Here is a 22912-nt window from a genome sequence, read left to right on the forward strand (position 1 = left end):
GCTGGCAAGCCTGGCTCTAGAGGTAGAAGTTAATCTACTGGCTAAAGAACATAGGACTTAAGGGTCTCTAAGCTCCTTTCCTATTAAAATACTCTGCAACTGGGAAACAAAGTTCAACAAACAAGAACTCTAGAAAAGACCTTAGTCTAATTTGCAAAAGTACTCTTTCTAAGATTAAGAAACCAGAGCCCAGGGCTTCCCTGGTGGTGCAGTGGTTGAGAGTCTGCCTGCTAATGCAGGGGACACGGGTTCGCACCCTGGTCTGGGAAGATCCCACATGCCGCGGAGCAACTAGACCCGTGAGCCACAACTGCTGAGCCTGCGCGTCTGGAGCCTGTGCTCCGCAACAAGAGAGGCCACGATAGTGAGAGGCCCGCGCACCGCGATGAAGAGTGGCCCCCGCTTGCCGCAACTAGAGAAAGCCCTAGCACAGAAACGAAGACCCAACATAGCAATCAAGCAATCAATCAATCAATAAATTAAAAACTTAAAAAAAAAAAAAATTCTTTAAAAAAAAAGAAACCAGAGCCCAAAGAAATAAGTTGACTAAGCCAAAGTCATGCAGTTGATAAGCAAAACATGGTTAAATGCCTCCTAAATTTCATTCATAAAAGCTATCAACAGTATTTACTTTTCCTCTGATCCTGGAAACAATCTTCCTCAGGAATAGAAACAGAACAACTCATTTCTGCACATTCACTTGGCTACAACCACATTATCAGTCATGGTTTAAATTCATTTATTTAACAAATATTTGAGCATCCACCATGTTCCAAACACCATTCTAGGGAGGAGGGATAAGGCAATGAACAAAAAAAGACAAAAACCCTTGCCCTCACAGAGCTACATTCTAGTGGGTGGGGGCAGAAAGCAAGTAAGTCATATAGTATTTTAGGAGGTGATTAGTGCTATGGAAAAAATAAAGCAGGGAAGGGGGATAGTAGGGATGAGGGAAGGGGAGATTTGCAATTTTAACAGTCTGTGGTCAGAGAATGCCTCGCTGAGAAAAGGACATCTGAGCAAAGACCTGAAAGGAGTGAGAGAACAAAACATGCAGAAATCTGGGAGAAGAGTCTTCCAGGCCAGGGACAGCAAATGCAAAGATTCTAAGGTCAGGAAGGCCTTCAGTGTTCAAGAAATAGGCACAGGGAACACTTCCTAACTCATTCTACACGGCCAGCATTACTCTAATACCAAAATCAGATAACGACATTACAGAAAGGAAAACTACAGACCATTATCTCTCATGAACACAAATGCAAAAATATTAGCAAGTTGAATCCAACAATGTATAAAAAGAATTATATATCACAACCAACTGGGATTCATTCCAGGTATACAAGCAAGGCGGGTTCAACATTTGATAATCAATTAATGTAATCCATCATATCAACAGGCTAAAAAAGAAAAATAATATATCAATTGATGTAGGGTATATGCCCAGTAGTGGGACTGCTGGGTCATATGGTAGTTCTATTTTTAGTTTTTAAGGAACCTCCATACTGTTCTCCATAGTGGCTGTATCAATTTACATTCCCACCAACAGTGCAAAAGGGTTCCCTTTTCTCCACACCTTCTCCAGCATTTATTGTTTGTAGACTTTTTGATGATGGCTATTCTGACCGGTGTGAGGTGATACCTCATTGTAGTTTTGATTTGCATTTCTCTAATAATTAGTTATGTTGAGCATCTTTCCATGTGCCGCTTGGCCATCTGTATGTCTTCTTTGGTGAAATGTCTATTTAGGTCTTCTGTCCATTTTTTAACTGGGTTGTTTGTTTTTGGATATTGAGCTCCATGAGCTGTTTGTATATTTTGGAGATTAATCCTTTGTCCGTTGCTCCGTTTGCAAATATTTTCTCCCATTCTGAGGGCTGTCTTTTCGTCTTGTTTATGGTTTCCGTTGCTGTGCAAAAGCTTTTAAGTTTCATTAGGTCCCATTTGTTTATTTTTATTTTTTTTTCATTACTCTAGGAGGTGGGTCAGAAAAGATCTTGCTGTGGTTTATGTCAAAGTGTTTTTCCTATGTTTTCCTCTAAGAGTTTTATAGTGTCCAGCCTTACATTTAGGTCTTTAATCCATTTTTGAGTTTATTTTTGTGTATGGTATTAGGGAGTGTTCTAATTTCATTCTTTTACATGTAGCTATCCAGTTTTCCCAGCACCACTTATTGAAGAGGCTGTCTTTTCTCCATTGTATGTTCTTGCCTCCTTTGTCATAAATTAGGTGACCATATGTGCATGGGTTTATCTCTGGGCTTTCTATCCTGTACCATTGATCTATATTTCTGTTTTTGTGCCAGTACCATACTGTCTTGATTACTGTAGCTTCGTAGTATAGTTTGAAGTCGGGGAGCCTGAGTCCTCCAGCTCCGTTTTTCTTTCTCAAGATTGCTTTGGCTATTCGGGGTCTTTTGTGTTTCCATACAAATTGTAAACTTTTTTGTTCTAATTCTGTGAAGAATGCCATTCGTTGGTAGTTTGACAGGGATTGCATTGAATCAGTAGATTGCTTTGGGTAGTATAGTCGTTTTCACAATATTGATTCTTCCAATCCAAGAACATGGTATATTTCTCCATCTGTTTATATGATCTTTGATTTCTTTCATCAGTGTTTTATAGTCTTCCAAGTACAAGTCTTTTGCCTCCTTAGGTAGGTTTATTCCTAGGTATTTTTATTCTTTTTGTTGTGATGGTAAATGGGACTGTTTCCTTAATTTTTCTTTCTGATTTTTCGTTGTTAGTGTATAGAATGCAAGAGATTTCTGTGCATTAATTTTGTATCCTGAAACCTTACCAAATTCATTGATTAGTTCTAGTAGTTTTCTGGTGGCATCTTTAGGATTTCCTATGTATAGTATCAATTGATGCAGAAAAAGCATTTGACAAAATCCAACACTCACTCATGATAAAAATTCTCAGAAAACTAGGAACAAAGGAAAACTTGCTCAACTTCATAAAGGACATCTACAGAAAACCTACAACTAACTTCATATTTAATGGTGAGAACTGGATGCTTTCTCTTAAGATCAGGAACAGGGCAAGGATGTACCCTCTCAACACTTCTTTTCAACATGGTACTAGACATCCTATCTAGTACAATAAGACAAGAAAAGGAAATAAAATATAAATTGGAACAGAAGAAATGAAACTTTATGCTTTACAAGGAAATTGGCCTTTACTATGAGTAACTTCACTGGAAGGATTTGAGCAAATGATTGATGGGATCTGATGTACCTTCACCCACACACATATAGAAACAATTGCCCAATCCAGTTTTTGATTTGTAAACTCAGGTTTTAATGACCTTCAAACTAAAGTAACTGTCTCCATTAGCTTACTGAAATGCTAACAGCATTAACCCAATCACTAGCAGAACTGGCTGAAGAGATACCACCTAGGTTCTGGATCCTTGGGACAGAAAGGTCCAGATGCAGGATATAAATTGCCAAATGCCAGGGCATACCCAGTTATCACCTAGTATGGTAGTTCTTTTGGGCTTCTCCAACAACAATCTTTTTTGCATTTCACATTTTATAAAACAACATCACAACCTTTAGGGAACCCAACAGGCAGTTAAGAAAAGAATGGTGAAGTTCATTCCATACAAAAGATTCCTGAACACCCTACATTATTCAAACTCACATAATTCACGACTAATATTTCCAGAAAATAAAGGCATAATGAACACAGTTTCATTGGCCTACCAGCTTTGAAATCATGTGGTTGATGAATTTTGTCAATTTGGTAGGATCTGTATTAATTCAAATTTTATGGATAAGGCTTTTTGTATCACACAACTTCAAACTGATCAACTTCAATTTTGCATAAAATACATCTGTACCTTAACATGATTACCACTTTACAGAGGAGGAAGTGAAACTCAGAGAAGCTGCAGGATCATATAAATTGGTGTATAGAAAAGATGAACTCAGACCTATGGGTCTGAGGACTTGGGCCATGCTGTGGGCCCTGTGCACTGTCCCTGATACAGGAAATGAGCACACGGCATGGATCTGCTCTACAGTTCAACAACACCACCACCCTTTCCCTGGCTGTGCAGATTTTGCTGGGTGTAGCCGAAACTGTGGGTATCTCCCAGCGTCTCTTCTACCCCTCCTTCACTGTTTAGCATCTAAGGGATTTGGACAGGACTGACTTCACACTCACTTAAACTTGTAAGAGTAATCCCATGCCCCTTGTCACAGTCATAGGCTTCGACAATCTGAGCCTGGGCCAACTGGTTCATAAGGCAGGGACAGGAATGGAGTAATCCAACCCGAACTCGGGACTCTGGTCCCAAGTTAAATAAAAGGGTATGCTCTTACTTTCTTGTTAGATTTGAATGAAGCAGCATGGAGTCTTAAATGATACTGGCTTCCATCCTCTGACCACAAGGGTTTAACCTGAAAACAGCACTGAGAGGTGAGACGATAAGACAACCAACAGGCCTGGAGCAGTACACCTCCCATGGACTTCCCTATTACGTGAACTAACACATCCCCTTTATCGTGGAATCACATTGAATTGGGTTTCCTGTTACTTGTAACTAAAAGCATCCCAAGTGCTGCAGCTGGTCAGAAATATGGTCATATTAAGCTTTAAAGAGTCCACTCCTGAGGCTTCAATTAGAGGAGTAAGCACTGAGGATAAAAAGAAGAGATATTCTAGGAAATTGTTCTACAGAAACCTGTGTTCTCTGAACACAGAGGGAAGAGAGAAAGCATTCATAGGCTCACCCTGGCTTCTGGCTGAAGACTGTAAAGTCACATGTGGCTGTAGGTGACAGAGCTCACAGGGAGAACTGCCCAGCAGGGACTAACCTAACAGGGGTAGACAAGGTGACAACAGGCAGAACTCACTCACTCGTTCAGACTACCCATGTGCACAGAAGTCTCCTACAGGGAGGCACTCCTATTCCCCACTCCAAGGCCCAGGGCCCAGGGCCAGGGCATCCTTCCGTGGAATCCTAAAAGACAGCAGAGCCTAAAAGTGAGAGTACGTGTTCTGCAACTAGATTCAAATTGTGGCTCCACTACATGCTAGATGTGTCCATAACACATCTGGTTCAAGTTAATCCATCTCATCAGCACCTCAGTTTCTAATCCATAAAGTCGTCACAATAGTACCTCCTTCATAGGGGTTTTTTTTGAGGATTACACAAGACAATACAAGTAAATAACTTGGAACAGTGCCCGGCAAAAAATTAGCCGTTATCTCATTTGCGATACTCTCTCCCTGGAAGGTGGTACTCGTCTGTGGTCAGTTCTCTCTCTGAACAGCTTGACCAATTGTTCCATGACCCACAGAACAGACACTTGGCTACAGAGCTTCTTCCTGAATGCCCAGACTTGGCTGGACAAAGAGCAACTTCCTGTCAGGGCTCTGGATCAGAGAGCAGCTTGTCGCCTGAGGAGGGCAAGGCTTTTCCAGATGGCCACTTGTCCTCTCCTCAGGCTGCAGGTGCCCATCAGGAGAAATACCAGAGCCCTCCTTGCTCCCTCTATACAGCCTGCTCCCTATTTCTCCCTCAGATCACTATGTTATGATAGCAGAAGGACATCAGACTGCTGCTTCCAGGAAGGAAGAGGAAAAAAATGACATCACCCTCCCCTATGGGAGAACTGCTTGTACACCACAGAGCACTGCCACGTGCCAGGGACAAGCAGTGACCAGAGTCTGTTCTGACCTGTACGAGGGGAGGGCAACTCAAGGGCAGAGCAGGCGTGGGTATGCTCTTGGAGGGATTTTCACCACCTATCAGAGGAAATGGTCTCATGGCCTAACACCATCATTTCACCTTGTCTTTCTTTTTTCTTTTTTTAAAAAATATTTATTTATTTCTTTATTTGGTTGCGCCGAGTCTGAGTTGCGGCTCTCGGGCTCCTCAGCTGCAGCATGTGGGCTCCTTAGTTGCGGCATGTGGGCTCCTCAGTTGCAGCTCGCCAGCTCCTTAGTTGCGGCGTGTGGGCTCCTTAGTTGTGGCATGCATGTGGGATCTAGTTCCCTGACCAGGGATCAAACCCGGGCCCCCTGCACTGGGAGTGCAGAGTCTTAACCACTGCACCACAAGGGAAATCCCTCACCTTGTCTATCTTTCCAGCCTCATCTCCAATTAGTCCCCCACCATGGATCCCACCCAGACACTGGCCCAAAGGTGCCCTCCAATAAACCCCTTCCTCAAGCCCTGCCTTTTTCTACCTTGGCTCATATGGCAGAGACTGCCATGCATTCTCCAATACCCACTTCTCCCAAAGGGAAAAGAGTACACGTTCCAGCTTCCCCGGAGTGAGGTGTGGCCATGTACAGATGTTCTGGCATATGGGATATGAACAGAAGTGATGTGTGGCACTTCCGGGTTGTGCCCTTAAAAGAAAAAGGCATGCCTTGCCTTTCCCTTCGCAGCTGCCGAAAGACAGGCAAGGTGGTGAGCGATCTTGGTCCACACAGAGAGAGCAACACCTTGGGCTGGCGGGGCACTGAGGAGGAAGCTGGCCCTGGACACCTGCTCAGAGCCACAGCAGAGCCACCGTGGAGAGCCTGCAGTTTGACCAAAGACAGAAATAAACCTCTGTCTTAAGCCACCTTCTTTGGTATTCTCTTTAAGGCACCATAATCTATATCCTAATTAAGCTCCTATTTCTCCCTTCCCTTTAAGGGGAGAGGGCACGGTTCTGTGAGAAGGCCAGTCTAGAACCACAAGAAAAGATACAAAGAATTGTCCACTCTGGTGCTCCAAGGCTCCTTTCGGCCTAAAGCCAAGGTTTACCCAGAGTGAGAATACGAATGAAATGGATGTAACAATAGGTAATGAGCACAGGTGAGCCTCCCTTTGATCCTCAAATATTCTTTCTGCAGCACACCGCTACTCAGGACTGAACTCACCTATGCAGAATCAAACACAAGCACCAAGGAAGCCTAAGCTCACCCCTGGAAGAGAATTTACTAAATGGATTCTGGTATTCTATGAAACCTCATTTGGAAAAGCAAATCTAAACTGACCTTCCAAATTGACTTATGTGACTAAAGGCCTGGCTGAGGGAAGAGGAAACATCTGAAGGCCAGAGTCAGAAGGGGTACCTTAGGGACAGACATCCATGACCGTTTGTTCCTCTCAATGCCTCTGAACTTTGTTCTGCTTGTTCCCAGCACAGGGATCCCTTTCCTATTCCCCTGCCTTCTGGTTCACCCCCTACCTACCCTCACACTTTAAGGCCTAACTCAAATGTCACCTCCTCCTCTCAACATCCCAGCCCCTGCTCTTCAGGCAAAATCTGAATCTGTGTTCCCACAACACTTCACACGCTCCTTACGTAGAACTTAGTAGTTCTCACTGTAACTGTTTATGTGCTTTTCTCCCCACATGAAAGAGCCCTGCCTCATTCATACCTAGTCCTACATTATCATTTTGGAAAGGAGGAAATCAGATCTGTGAAGAGTTCAGATCACAAGTGAACAGGAGCAGAATTGCTACTAAGATAGAGTCTGTGGACTTCAGACCAGAACTACTTCTCCTGCCTAACTTTACCAGCAGGAAAATGGTTGGGGGGGATAGACCAAAAAATAAGTCTCTGCAGAGCATTTTCTGGTCCTGCTGGGCCAGAAGCCCCAGAAATCTCCATCTGAGAAATCTATTAGAACCCAAGTTCCCAAAATCAGAGTACTTGGCATAAAGGGAGTACTTTTTTACAGTAACTGTCCCCAAATAACTGTCCCCAATTACAGTACAGTAATTGTGCTGTCCCAAGCAGCACACATTCTGTAATATTTTGATTTTCACTTAAGCATAGCGTCAAGTTCACACTGCCTGTGAACTAGGACACAAGCTGCCTGGTGTCAGAGTCTCACCTTGAAACATCTCCCCAGTTGAACTCCCCCCACTGTCTGAAATTCCACCCCTAAAGATAAGAGCCTTCTTAGAAGTTGAGGTGAAAACTAGATGTGCTGAGAGAACAGATGATCTGTTTAGCTGGTTTTATTCTTTCAAATCTTAAGAAATTTAGTCATCAGATTAATCAAGTACCCAGCAAAACCACAAGGAAACGGAAGGAGACTCTGATGTGAAAAAACTGAGGGCAACGCCTGGAACAGGGGGTGCCTTCTGGAGGGCTGGGGCCTATGGAATATGCTGAATATGCTTCTGTGTTTGCTCTCATTGATATCCAGCGACGTGATGAAGGCTGAACATGTCTACTGACCCCAGTTCACAGATGGTGAGAACTGAGGCTCTGGTTAGTGGCAGAGGCAGGACGAGTGGCCAGGTTTTTAATTTCCCAGCTAGAGCACAGCGAGATGAATGGTCTAGTTTGCTTCAGCCTGGGAACTGCTGACAATCTCAGCAATCAAGCCTGGAAGAGCTGTGAAATCGTCTGTGTGGTCTGTGTCCACCTGACATGGGGGTGTAGGGGGGGAAATGTCCCTTCCTGGCTGCACAAACCTGCTCTCCATCTGAGAGGGTACAGGAATGACCAGGCTATACCCCAACATGGGTGAGAGGCCTGTGTGGTACACTCTGCCACCAAATTGACCAGTTTTACAAAGGACCAGCAGGGGGGTAACAAGTTAAAACACAGGGATTTAAAATACCCCTCTGTTCCCCCTAAAGCATGTTGTAACTGTCCACCCCTGCCAGCCTGGCAAGTATACCCACAGCAGATCTTGTTATTTTAAAACCTGGCAGGCAAATTTCCCCAATTCACCAAGGGACTTCCAAACCCCAGTGAAAGGGATCCTTCTGTATTAAGAGAGAGAATTTTAGAAATCCCACGTCGGTATATTGGTATGAGACCCAAATGCAGTACATAAAAGTAGAAAATCACTCACTCAGGTTTCTTCATTTTATCAAAATGGCAACACTTTGTCTATCGGTTTAGCAGCTTATCAGAGGTCAGCTGAGTTTAGAACTCGGCTCTCTGACTGCCTGGGTTAATGTTTTCACTAAGATAAAGACCTAGTATTTATTAAGAGTTTACTGTAGGCCAGACATTGTGCTAAGCATTTTACATTAGGTCATTTAATGTAACAAAGTTCTGAGGTAGGTAGGTATCCCCATTTCACAGACGGAGAAACTGAAGCTCAGAGTTCTTTGCCCAAGGTCACAGAGGAAGCAAGAGGTGGAGGCTAGATTCAAATTCAGGTGTGCTGACTCCAAGCCTGCTCATATTACTCAACACAAATCAAGACCCTCAAGTATAGTTAATCAGGAATTCCAAAACCAAACAAGAGGTCCGCACACCCTCTTGTGCGGGAACGCCCACCCTGTACTCAGGTGCATTACACTGGGCAAGGTGCCTCCTCGGACAGTTACCATGATCATCTGTTACAATCACCATTCGGATAAGGAAACAGAACCCCAGCACCCCAGGAGTCTCCTTCCTGCCCCACTTTCAGTCATTCATCCACCTACCCCCCAAGGATAACCACTGTACTGACCTCAAACATAACAGATTCATTTTAATCTGTTTTTGAACTTTATATACATATCTACCATATCATATATATGAGTTTATGTTAGCTTCTTTGGCTCAACATTATATTTGTGAGATGTTGGTGGGTATAGCTGTAGCTCATTCACTCACTGCTGTATAGTATTCCACTGTATCAAGACACCACAATTTATTTACTCGATTTATTCTTCACACATTTATTTACTGTGAATAAACACTTGAGCTGTTTCCAATTTAGGGCTCTTAAGAACAGTGCTGCTTTGAACATATGTGCACATTTCAAAATAATTTTAAATGCCTAACATAAAGACCTTCCCAGCATTTTTGTGGGGGGCAAATAGTTTAACCTCCATGTTACATACTAGAAGATGAGGGATTTAATCAATACCAGAGAACTTCGAGTGGCAGAGCTGGGTCCCAAACTCAGACCTTCAGGCTCCCCAACCACTGCTCCTTCCTTCCTTCCACCACAGCACTGAAAAGGGAAGGAGGAGGGGAGGGTGCAGACTAAAGTCAGAGGTCAGCTGACCAGAGCCAACCAGCAAGCCAGGCCAATCCACAGAGAGAGGGGCTCAGAGAGAACCGTCCTCAGAGCAGACCAAATCCCTCACATCACAGTTTCCTATCTCAGGCTGTCCGAGAATGGCGCTGCGGTGGGAGCCAGCAGAAACAGGGGAGGTTTGTAACAATTCCGACTCTCATCTAAAAAGTACAAAACAAACGTTTTTCTCATTGAGAAAAACAAGGAGATAATCACTTCAAATTCCTAAGATTGGGCAAACTTATGTCAGATAATACCAAAAGCTGGTGGGGACATAGACAAATCACAGAGCTGACAGGAATGTTGAAGTCAGAACCACCATTTTCAAGTACATTCTGGTACATTAACTAAAACCCTTCCATCTAGCAATTCCTCTTCTAGGTAAATACTCAAAAGAAATGCTCACGCACAGGGGATGTGTACACAGGCAGTCCCTGAAGCATCATCTATAAAAGTAAAAAACTAGAAACCTCAATGACCCTGAGTAGGAAGGGGTTAAAGAAACTCTGGCATACTTAACTATCGTTTAAAAAAAAAAAAGTTACACCTACAAGGGTGGATGGGCGTGCCCAAAACCCCACAATACACCAGCTGAAGAATCAATGAGATCCACCTACAGGTTTCAACCGGGATGAAGACGAACATAATGCTAAACAAAAAGCAGCAAGTTCCAAAAGAGTAAGTATAATATGATACTGTTTATACATATTTTTAAAACACACAAAATACTCTATCATTTACCAATATAAATGTTAATAACACTGGAAAATACTATATGGAGAGGAGGGATAAATTGGGAGACTGGGATTGACATATACATACTACTTTATATAAAATAGATAACTAATAAGGACCTACTGTATAGCACAGGGAACTCTACTCAATACTCTGTAATGGTCTATATGGGGAAAGAATCTGAAAAAGAGTGGATATATGTATATGTATAACTGAGTCACTTTGCTGTACAGCAGAAACTAACACAACATTGTAAATCAACTATACGCCAGTAAAAATTTTTTTAAATACTATACATTATTTCTCAACATATATGCATGTATTTGGGAAAGCATAAAGGGAAAGAAAGGAAAAGCAATTTAGGGGGTTTGTACCTCATCCTAGTGTTTTGTTTCCCTTAAAAAAAAATCTGAAGGAAATATAGCAAAATGTTAACATTTTTTAAGTGTAGGTGGGGGTTGGATACATACATGTTTGCTATATATAGTCCTATGTACTTTTCTATAAATTTAAAATATTCCAGAATTTTTAAAATAAAAGACTAAAGTCACTACAGTATTTTTTACCTATCAGATTAACAATAATTTAAAATTTGATAATACTGATAAGATTGTAAAGAAACTGATGTGCATAACCAGTTGGTGGGAGATTACAAACTGGGACAAGCTTTTTGCAGGGTGATTTGGCATCATCTATCAGAAATTTAAATATGCATACCCTTTTCCCAAGCAAATCCCACCTCCAGGAACTTATCGCATGAATTAATTCGTACACAAGAGCAAATTAATCTTCAGGAAGGTTTACTTTGCTTTAGCACTTGGTAAGAGTGAAAAAAATCGGTGAATCATAATTTTTTGTAGGAAAATGTTTAAAGTCCAGTACACCCATACAATGAGATAATGGCCACTGTCAAAATGAGGTAGAACCACATATCTATACTGACATGAAATGAGTGCCAAGGTATCTTTAATGAAAAAAGCAAGCTGCATATGATACCAACTATATAAAAAGATATTTTCTATTAGACATAATAGAAATGTACAGTTTGGATACGCACAGAAAATATCTGAAAAGTTATAAAAGAGTTTGTTAAAAATAGTTATATCTGCAAGGGAGGTGGGGCTACCAGTGGGAGGGAGGCTTTTTCCCTTAGTATTCTTTTGTATGGATTTTACAGCAATCATATGTCACTTTTATATGGGGTGGGGCGTGTACAAAAACTACAGATTCTAAACTTAGAGCCACTGAATTGGAATGCTGTAAAGCAGGGTCCAATAAATCTGTACTTTTAACAAGTCACCCAGTGACTCCCAGGCAGCTGAGTTGGCCACTTCTCCAGGTGAGACCTGGGCGAGGTGACACATGGAGGGGAGGAAAGGATCTCACTGACAGGTCTCTCTCAAGTTCTCAGAAATAAGCTTGCCCCCAGAATTAACCATGTATTCAACGGCAGAGAGATATAAACTTATCTAAAAGACACAGAATGGCCACCAAAGCCAGTGGGACTGGCCAGTATGACATTATTAACATCCCTAAGGAATCAGTGGCCCTAATAAAACAAGCACTGCCCAGGCAAGAGGATGCTCCCATCTAACAACTGAGCCTGTCCTTTCTTCTTTGTGCCAGGAATACCCACAACCAAGAGCATCAGGCAAAAGGAGACCTAGGTTTCCTTTTTACTCCCCAGAAGAGAGGCATTCGATAAATAGTCGTTGAATGAACAAGTCAATCTATCTTAGCCTGAGGCATTTCCAACTCCAGTGCTCTGCTCCAATGCTCAATAAACAAGGTCTAAGCTAGACAGAGAAGAGGAGTTTTGATAGCTGTTGGCTTCGTTTTAAATAAATAACTGGCACCTGGCATTGAGCATCATCTACCACTATCTGATTCAGACCACCCTGTTTTGAGAGATATCCATCCACTGGTGGGTACCTGAGCAGGACTCTGGTGAAGTCACTAAGGTGGAGAGTGCTGCCATGCCCTGCAGCCCACATGGGGAGCCCCTCCTGGATGACTACTAGCCAGCTGGCCTTCCTCAGGGAGCTCCTTTTAGCTCAATACTTGGGCTCGCCAAGTGCACAGCTAGACTGCCTACAGCTAGTCTACAGCTAGTAATCAAGCTGCGTGGGCCAATTCTGTGGCCACCAGCCATATGCAGCTACTAGCACCTGAAATGTGGTTAGTCTGAACTGAAATGTTCAGTAAATGTAAAACACATACTGGATTTTTTATTTTAATTTATTTTATTTGTTTATTTTTGGCAGCGTTGGGTCTTCGTTGCTGCGGGTGGGCTTTCTCTATTTGTGGTGAGCAGGGGCTACTCTTCGCTGCAGTGCGTGGGCTTCTCATTGCAATGGCTTCTCTTGTTGTGGAGCACGGGCCCTAGGTGCACAGGCTCAGTAGTTGTGGCGTACGGGCTTAGCTGCTCCGCAGCATGTGGGATCTTCCCAGACCAGGGCTTGAACCTGTGTCCCCTGCATTGGCAGGCGGATTCTTAACCACCCTACCACCAGGGAAGTCCCACATACTGGATTTTAAAGGCTTAATACAAGAAAAAGAATACATAATAGCTTATTAAATAGTAATTTCTATGCTGATTACATGCTGAAATGATAGTATTTTGGATATTTTGAGTTAACAAAATTTATTAAAAGAAATTTCAGGGACTTCCCCAGTGGTCCAGTGGTAAAGAATCCACCTGCCAATGCAGGGGACGTGCGTTCGTTCCCTGGTTGGGGAACTAAGATCCCACATGCCACGGGGCAACTAAGCCCACACGCCACAACTAGAGAGCCCATGTACTGCAACCACTGAGCCCGCGAGCTCCAGAGCCCACACACCACAACTAAAGAGAAGCCCGCGTGTCACAACGAAGATCCTGCGTGCTGCAACTAAGACCCAACTCAGCCAAATAAATAAATATTAAAAAAAAAAAAAAGAAAGAAGTTTCACCTGTTTCTTTCTACATTTTAAAATGTGGCTACAAGAAAAAGTTACAGGCTGACTCACATTATATTTCTAATGGATAATACAGCACATATGACTAAGAAACTGTCACTTGACACATTATGTCTTCACAGCCTGGCTAAGAACTGACCTCTCACAGGGTCAGAGATCACCTTAGTCTGCATGGCCCTGACCTGCTATCTGAAACCCGACTCTGTACTCCCTTGGGAACACTGGCAGATGTCCCAGGAGTTCCATATACCATCTAATACCTAAGTATTTTAACAGAGAAGTTCAAGCCAAAAAATATACAATGATGTTACAATTTCAGGTAAAACGAAGCTGGGAAGCTTGTAGAATTTCCTGGAAACTCATTAATTATTCTGAAATTCCCAAGAAACATGTAATTTTTCAATTTCTGTAAGTTTTAGAATAAGACGTGAACATGAGATTTTATGGTTACCCTTACTACCACCACTGTAGTTTCTATGTAAAATAAACAGTGTTGTTAGAAAATATCTTCAGTTGCAATTATGACGAAATTGAACCCAGGAGGAGAATCCCACATCACCTCTTAGTTCTTCTGTTCTGTTAGCAGGGATGGGATGACTGCACCCATGCTGTTCTGAGCACTAGTTCTCCTGCTGGCTTCTAACAGAGCTCCCTTTCCTTGACTGTTCCCACTCCATACCAAGAGTACCAAGACCTTCAGAGGCTAAGTGACTTTCTCAAGGTAACTCCATACCAAGAGTACCAAGACCTTCAGAGGCTAAGTGACTTTCTCAAGGTAACTTGAGCAGCAAGAGGTGGAGGTAAGAATGAGAGTCAGGTATTTCTACTTCCTCCAGGAAGGCTACAACTCCACAAGGCAATTCCTGAGGCTCACTTGTCATTTTCAATTTTGAGGGATTCAACTGGACCAGACCAACCTAACGCCCACTTTCTGTGTCACCCTTCATGATACAGATACAACCCAGAACCAAAATGCTTACTTGGGGAACTGGCCGAGACCCGCTTCCTGGTCAGGCTCTCCTGGCTGGCCTTGTCTGAAGCTGAAGAGCCCCTCGTCTGGACATGCCTCTTTCCTGAGTTCTCCTCTGGCTCTGGTGACTTCTCCATTCCGTGGAAATACTTCATGTGATAGTGCAACAGTTTGGCTTTGCGGAAAAATTTTAAACAATCCACAACCTTGCACCTAAACTTGTGATCTAGGTCGACAGCTGGTGCTTTAGATGTCACAAAATCATCTGTTTTCTTACAAGTATTTGTTACTGAAAAAAAAAACAAAAACAAAGATCCCTCATGCTTATTTGAACTATTACAATACATGCATTAACACAACACACGGCAACAGAGAGTGAGAGAGCAGCATGCATATGTAGACGGAGACATCAATGACTACTGCTGTTTGAAAGAATGGTGTAACTTCAGGGTAAATAACAGACTCAACTGTGATTCATCTTTTGAAAGAAGAGATCAACTTTTTTTTTTTTCTTTTTTAAAGCAGCCACACAAGTTCTCAGGGTTTCAGAAGAACAAGGGAAAATCCTAAAAAAAAAAAAAAATCAGGGATCCAACCTAGCACTTGTTATTCATAGCAGTTGGACCATTCATAGGTTGGACCAGATTCAGACTTTCTACCATCCTGATACCTTTGTGTAGACAAGACTAGAGAATATTCTGGTGGGATCTCTTTATGAAACTGAAAGGATCTTACAATGGTTTTTGCACAAGGAGAGTAACTATTACAAAGCTTTTAGTATTGAGCTTTTGAGATTTCACTACCGTGTACTCTGATCAAGAGGATTCAGAAAAGAAGAGGAAAAAAAGACAACCAACTGAACGGAGCTGGAAGGCATGTGGAGAACTCGGAAAACTCAATGATCAAATTCAAAGAGACAAAAAAAAGTCTGACACCCTCTCCCCAAACCAAATAAACAGAAGGCAATGGTCTGTCATGAATCAATGACAAAAAGTAATGCTGTCACAAGGAATTCATGAGTGTTAGAAACTCAGTTTATTGAAGACTCCCTTCACAATGCCCTCACCCTAATGAGAGCAATCACCATAAACTCAAATCACTCCTACTCTACAGATTAAGTCACCCAAGAATATCCTGAATGGACGGAACTTTCTTGAGTGAATCAAATTTTTCCTAAATGCAATGACACAATTTCCATTAGAAGCGAATAGCATGCTGAACTTTTGGTAAATATTATGATTACTTTTTCAAGTACCATTCCATAATCAGAAGGAATAAAAAAAATTATTAAACTCAATCTGAATCATCCTCTACATTTCAAAATCAGCACTAGGGTATGATTATAAAACTGGTAGGCTTGGGACTTCTCTGGTGGCACAGTGGTTAAGAATCCGCCTGCCAATGCAGGGGACATGGGTTCGAGCCCTGGTCCGGAAAGATCCCACATACCACAGAGCAACTAAGTCCGTGTGCCACAACTACTGAGCCTGCCTTCTAGAGACCATGAGCCACAACTATTGAGCCCGCAAGCCTAGAGCCCGTGCTCCGCAACAGGAGAAGCCACTGCAATGAGAAGCCTGCACACCACAACGAAGAGTAGCCCCCGCTCACTGCAGTGAGAGAAAGCCTGCATGCAGCAACGAAGACCCAACGCAGCCATACATACATACATACATAAATAAATAAAACTGGTAGGCTTGATGATCTGATGGATTCTGTTACATAGGCATTTAAACAAGTAACAAATTATATACACACACACATCCCAAAGCATAATGCCTTAAATCACTTTCTATCCATGACAAGAGACATAACGAAGAGGTTCAAATCAGATACAGTTAAGAAAAAGTAACATGAAATGAAATGGAATACATACTTCTCATACAAATAGTTGTACAGGAAAAACAAAAAAGTCAGTGAAGCAATTCAAAATTCAAACCTCCAATATATCCTAAAATTCTTTCTTAAAATACAAACAGTTTCTGTGGAATTTCCTCCCCTTCGGCCTATTAAGTTGAACCATACGAATTTGCCGTTTTTGTAGGTTAAGAAAGGTTAGATATCGGCCATTTCATATGGTCGAACCTAATAGTTCCTTTTCCATCTGACAATGTTTCAAAAAAATCACTGCAGAAAACTCCACTTACCACTGTGTGAACAAAGCTAAGGTCTGAGGAGGTCAGAGAGCATCAACCCTGCCTACTATCACCTGAGGACCTCAGCAGTCAAGTTCAGCTACAGTAAACTCAGCCATCCTTTGGCTTGTGTTTGAAGCCCTGTTTGAGATCAACTTATAATAGAAAAGAAGAATACCAAAATACAAATACCTTTGAATTAAAAAAAAAAAAAAGTTAAAAATAATGAGAACTTTGAACCAATTCCATGAAGAATTACCACTCTTTCTATTCAAAACCTTTGCACCCTTGTGTACACACACGGGCCATTTGCATAAGGCAAAGACAGGATGGTGGTTAAAAGTGTGGGCTCAGGGCTTCCCTGGTGGCGCAGTGGTTGGGAATCTGCCTGCCGGTGCAGGGGACACGGGTTCGAGCCCTGGTCTGGGAAGATCCCACATGCCGCGGAGCAACTGGGCCCGTGAGGCACAACTGCTGAGCCTGCACGTCTGGAACCTGTGCTCCGCAACAAGAGAGGCCGCGACGGTAAGAGGCCCGCGCACGGCGATGAAGAGTAGCCCCCGCTGAAGAGTGGCCCCCGCTCGCCACAACTGGAGAAAGCCCGCGCACAGAAACGAAAACCCAACACAGCCAAAAATAAGTAAATAAATAAATTAAAAAAAAAAAAAAAAAGTGTGGGCTCTGCAGCTGGACAGCCTGGTTCAAATCCTGGCTCCTGTAATCACTCCTCCTGCCTCCTCAGTTTCCTCATGTGCGGAGTGGAGATAGTAATAACAGTAACTACTTCACTGAGTTGTAAGAATTAAATGAATTACGTGCAAAGATTCTAGAAAAACATCTGGCATATAATTAAGTGTTCGATAAATATCGGCTCTTATTACTATATAGTTATCATTTTGTTCAATATTCTGGGATAAACTAGAATGGAAAAGAATATTTAGGCGTCGGGAAGCGCCGGGAAAGAGGCCTATGGGCCACCGGGGGACCCCTATCTCCATGGAGTTAAAGTCTTCCCGTCTGAGGAGCAGGCGCCCAATCCCGCGCAGGCCTAGCACGTGGACGCCATAACTGCGCACTTCGGCTTCCCTCCTGCACCCGAGGAGCCCCTGGCCCTGGAAGTGGCCGGGGCGGGCACACTTGCCGACTCAGGGTGTCATCTCTGCCCAGACTGAGGGGGCACGGGGCCGCCAGGAGAAGGCGCCCGGCTCGGCCTGTCAAGTGCCGGGCAGGCTTCTTAGAGAAGACACCTTTGAGCTGAGGCCTGAGGGACAGTAGTAGTTCTTATGCCCCAGGGAGTGATGTGGGGTGGGAGAACCTAAGTCTCGGATTTTAGGAGCTTTGGACGCCACCACACTGAGCTCAGAAGAGGTTGCGTCTGCCTTATTGTTGTAGTGACCCTATTGTTAATGGGCTGGAGACTTTAAAGACGTTTAAAGTGTACCCAGGGTGCTGACCAGACAAGGACATTTGGATTTGAGAGTGTGGCGGCCCCGCGTGTGTAGCAGTCACCTTGACCGGGTGTGTAGGGGGCGGGGATAGGGGGATGACCCTGTGGCCACCATCCTGGCAGGAAGCGTGGGGTCCTGGGGACTGAGATATCTTGCCTGGCTGGAAAGGAATATCCTGGTAGGAAGCGAATCCCCAGAGTTTGAGATGGCGAGAGAGAGGGCAGGTCAAGGACAACATTGTAGTGCCAAGATTAGGTGCCTGGGCTGTAGCTTGAGGGGTTCTGTCAATGAGGCTTAGCCTGAGACTACGTTGGGTCTTTGTTTTCAGATAATAGTTTTCCTTTTAATAAAGACCAGTAGAAGTTTAAAAAAAGAATATTTAGAAAAGAATGTATATATGTGTATATAGTATCATTTTGGACTTAAGAACAAGTGGGACTTATGAACAGCCTTCCAGAAATTAACCTGCTCATAGCAGAAGGGCAGAAGTGCCCATCACTCCCAGCTTCACTGCATGCTCATTCCAGAGGCAGTATGGTATAATGGAAACAACCCAACTTTAAATCCCAGCTCTACCCTTCATTAGCTGCATAAATAAGCTGTGTATGTTTTTTTTAAACTATTCTTATTATCCAGGTTCCTATCTATAAAAGGGAATAACACCACCCATTTCAAAAGAGTTGGAGAGAGGGCTATAAGATCTGGCACAAAACAGGCCAAGTATATATATTATTTTATATATATTATTAAAATATATTATTTATATATAAATAATAATTTATATATAAAAATAATATATTATTAAAATAATTATTTTATATTATTTCAAATGTAAAATAATCTTGATAAACAGGCTTATGTCATTTATGGAACGTGGCAAGAGACAGATACTGGGTTGACCAAAAGTTTCGTTCGGTTTTCTCCGTAAGATGGCTCTAGTTGCACTTGTCTTTAACTTCATACGAAACAATTTTGTTAGATTGTATGTGACAGCTGTCATATCAGCATGCATTAAAAAAAAAACTTACCAAAATTGGTGAATTTTTGTGTAGCCATTTTTAATATTGAAGATGGAAAAAAAAAGCAACATTTTCAGCATATTATGCTTTATTATTTCAAGAAAGGTAAAAACTCAACTAAAACGCAAAAAAAGATTTGTGCAGTGTATGGAGAAGGTGCTGTGACTGATCGAACGTGTCAAAAGTGGTTTGCGAAGTTTCACGCTGGAGATTTCTCAATGGACGATGCTCCACGGTAAGGCAAACCAGTTGAAATGAGGTTGATAATGATCAAACCAAGACATTAATTGAGAACAATCAACGTTATACCACGAGGGAGATAGCCGACATACTCAAAAGATCCAAATCAAGCGCTGAAAATCATTTGCACCAGCTTGGTTATGTTCATCGCTTTGATGTTTGGGTTCCACATAAGTTAAGCAAAAAAAACCTTCTTGACAGTATTTCTGCATGCGATTCTCTACTTAAACATAATGAAAACGTTCCGTTTTTAAAACAAATTGTGACGGGCAATGAAAAGTGGATACTGTACAACAGCAGCCCCCAACCTTTTTGGCACCAGGGACTGGTTTCCTGGAAGACAATTTTTCCACGGACCTGGTGGGGGGGCGGGGCGGGGGAGGGGGTGATGGTTCAGGCTGTAACCCGAGCAGCAGATAAAGCTTCGCTGGCTCACCCGCCGCTCACCTCCTGCTGTGTGCCAACAGGCCTCGGACCAGTACCAGTCTGCGGCCCGGGGATTGGGGGCCCCTACTATACAATAATGGGGAACAGAAGAGACCATGGGGCAAGCAAAATGAACCACCACCAACCACACCAAAGGCCGGTCTTCATCCAAAGAAGGTGATGTTGTGTATACGGTGGGATTGGAAAGTAGTTCTCTATTATGAGCTCCTGCTGGAAAATCAAATGATTAACTCCAACAAGTACTGCCCCCAATTAGACCAACTGAAAGCAGCACTCGACGAAAAGCGTCCAGAATTAGTCAACAAAAAACGCATAATCTTCCATCAGGATAATGCAAGACCACCTGTTTCTTTGATGACCAGGCAAAAACTTACAGCTTGGCTGGGAAGTTCTGATTCATCCACCATATTCATCAGACACTGCACCTTCGGATTTCCATTTATTTCGGTCTTTACAAAATTCTCTTAATGGAAAAATTCCCTGGAAGACTGTAAAAGGCACCTGGAACAGTTCTTTGCTCAAAAAGATAAAAAGTTTGGGGAAGATGGAATTATGAAGTTGCCTGGAAAATGGCAGAAGATAGTGGAACATAAGGGTGAGTACGTTGTTCAATAAAGTTCTTGGTGAAAATGAAAAATGTGTCTTTTATTTTTGCTTAAAAACCCAAGGCACTTTTTGGCCAACCCAATATTATAATTATCAACCAGAGTGAAACATTTCTTTGACCAGTCCTCATAAGCTCTGGCTGGGAGACACATCACTCTGTAAGCATTCAGTTTTGTCTACATCCTACTAGAAATGTGAAATCCAAAACCAACCACAAGATTCCTAGCATGGCCATTCAGTGGGATTATTACCCCCACCTTTCAGGACATCTTACTTTCACTAATTCAGCCTCCCAGAAATTTTTTAAAATAATTATATTACATGGTGCTGGACAGTACACCAAGCTTGATCCACCAAAATCCTGAACTTTGTCCTGTTTGTCTTTTTAAAACACAAATTAAAGTGCATTTCCATTTCCCCCAGAAGTTTTATCAAACTATACGCTGGAAGTTACATTTAACCCTAATAAACTCCATCTTATTATTTTAGTCCAAGAATTTTATAACTCGTTTCTGTAATCCTATGTATTCTTAGGTCTTTATCCAAGCTGTTGATAAAGATCCAGTAGGACAGAGCTGAGGACAGCCTTCAGAACACGCTTTAGGCTGACATCAATCGATTAATGTACACTCTGGGTAGAGTTACCTGAACCAACTGCACTTCACCTACGCAGATTACCAATACACTCATATATCTATTTCCTCCTTGTCCATAGATAGATTTTAAAAGTAATATGGTCAAACTATCTGCTGAAATAAAGATATACCTAGTCTGACAGTGCTATACTAGACCCCCAAAATTCATATGGTGAAACCTAATTCCCAATGTAATGGTATGTGGAGGTGGAGCTTTTGGGAAGTGATTAGGTCATAAAGGCAGTGCCCTCATGAATAAGGCTAGCGCCCTTATAAAAGAGGCCCCAGAATTCTCCCTTGCCCATTCCTCCATGTGAGGTTACTGTGAGAATATAGCTGTTTATGAACTAGGAAGCTGGCCCTCACTAGACACTGAATCTGCTGGCACCTTGATCTTGAACTTCCCAGACTCCAGAACTGTGAGAAATACATTTCTGTTGTTTATAAGCCACCCAGTCTATGGTATTCTGTTACAGCAGCCCAAATGGATTAAGACAGATAGTCTACCAATCCAGTAAGCCTCTCAAAAGGAAATACGTTTAGTTTGGCAGGATAAAAACTCTTCTCCCCCAAAAGCAAAACCCTTGATTTCTCACAGGTAAGCAGAAAGTGGAAACAGCTGGTCCTCCAAAGGTAAACAAGCTCGGCACTCAGGTGGCCACCTGCCTCAGAGGTGGTACTACGATCACAGAGGCTCAGGTAAACAGATAAACTCCCCAGGAGAAAAGACACTACCTGGTGTCACTGTCATGAAGCCCCTGGCCAAACCAAGAGCTCTTCTCAAGATGGCAACTTTAATAAGACAAAATGAGTTGCTGGTTTTTGTCTGAAGGAATAAGAAAGGCTTGAGAATTATGAATCTTCAACCACGGAAGTTCAGGAAGTAATAAGATTCCCCCCCCATAAACTCAACTCAGTGAAGTATATATATAACTCATTGATATGCAAGCCCTTCTGATTATAAGCCGGTAAATACAACCTACCTTGCAATGTGGAGAAAACACAATCAACACAAGCATCAGGGTGAGACAAGCAGCAAAGAGGGTATAAATTAATTGTGGATAATAGCCTGTGACAAAATCTGATAAATTACACAATTAACTGTAACTTCAGGGACTTCCATGGTGGTCCAGTGGTAAACAACGCATCTTCCAGTGCAGGGAGCACTGGTTCGATCCCTGGTCAGGGAACTAAGATCCCACATGCCACAGGGCAACTAAGCTTGCGCACCTCAACGAGAGAGCCCGTGTGCCGCAAAATACAGAGCCCACGTGCCCTGGAGCCCGCACGCTGCAACTAGAGAGAAGCCTGCGCGCTGCAACAAAGACCTGGCGCAGCCAAAAAATAAGGAAAATAAATAAATAAATAACATAAATATTAAAAAAAAAAAAAAAAACTATAACTTCAGACTCACAAATGAAGAAGTAGATCAAACACCCCAAGACTTAAGTAACTGCTCCTTTTTCATGAAGGTCTTGCAAACTGAACCCAACAAATTTTTTAGAGATATGAAAAATTGCATTTTCCAGACTTCACAATTTTATCCTAATTTTCCCATATGGCAGCCAGATGAGCCCTCTGTGTGCACAATGAAAACTGCCAGTTCAGCCAGCGCAGGCCTCTGGCACACCTCTCCCACATGCAAACCAAGCCCTGTTCAGCCTTCAAAGGCCACCTACTTGTATGATGCTTTTTCCTTGGTCTCTGAGCAAAAAAGATTCTATCCTGCCTTC

General features: G+C 42.6%; 1 protein-coding gene and 1 long non-coding RNA gene across 7 annotated transcripts in view; one reads left to right on the forward strand and one right to left on the reverse strand.

Moving 5' to 3' along the window:
* The window catches only part of LOC309645400, a 253464-nt gene that overhangs the window by 126174 nt on the left and 104378 nt on the right, over positions 1 to 22912 (forward strand). The window lies entirely within an intron of this gene.
* Positions 1 to 22912, reverse strand: part of PHF20 (PHD finger protein 20) — a 136841-nt gene that overhangs the window by 29753 nt on the left and 84176 nt on the right. For 5 of the 6 annotated variants that reach the window (XM_082430124.1, XM_082430125.1, XM_082430126.1 and 2 more), the window contains one exon: positions 14660 to 14938. The exons of the other annotated variant lie outside the window; for it this stretch is intronic. In XM_082430124.1, coding sequence (XP_082286250.1) covers positions 14660 to 14938 — 279 coding nt within the window. The remainder of the gene's footprint in view (positions 1 to 14659; positions 14939 to 22912) is intronic. 6 annotated transcript variants of the gene reach the window in all.

The sequence above is a fragment of the Balaenoptera physalus genome (assembly GCF_965194825.1).
Source record: "Balaenoptera physalus genome assembly, chromosome: 16".
Taxonomy (NCBI): domain Eukaryota; kingdom Metazoa; phylum Chordata; class Mammalia; order Artiodactyla; family Balaenopteridae; genus Balaenoptera; species Balaenoptera physalus.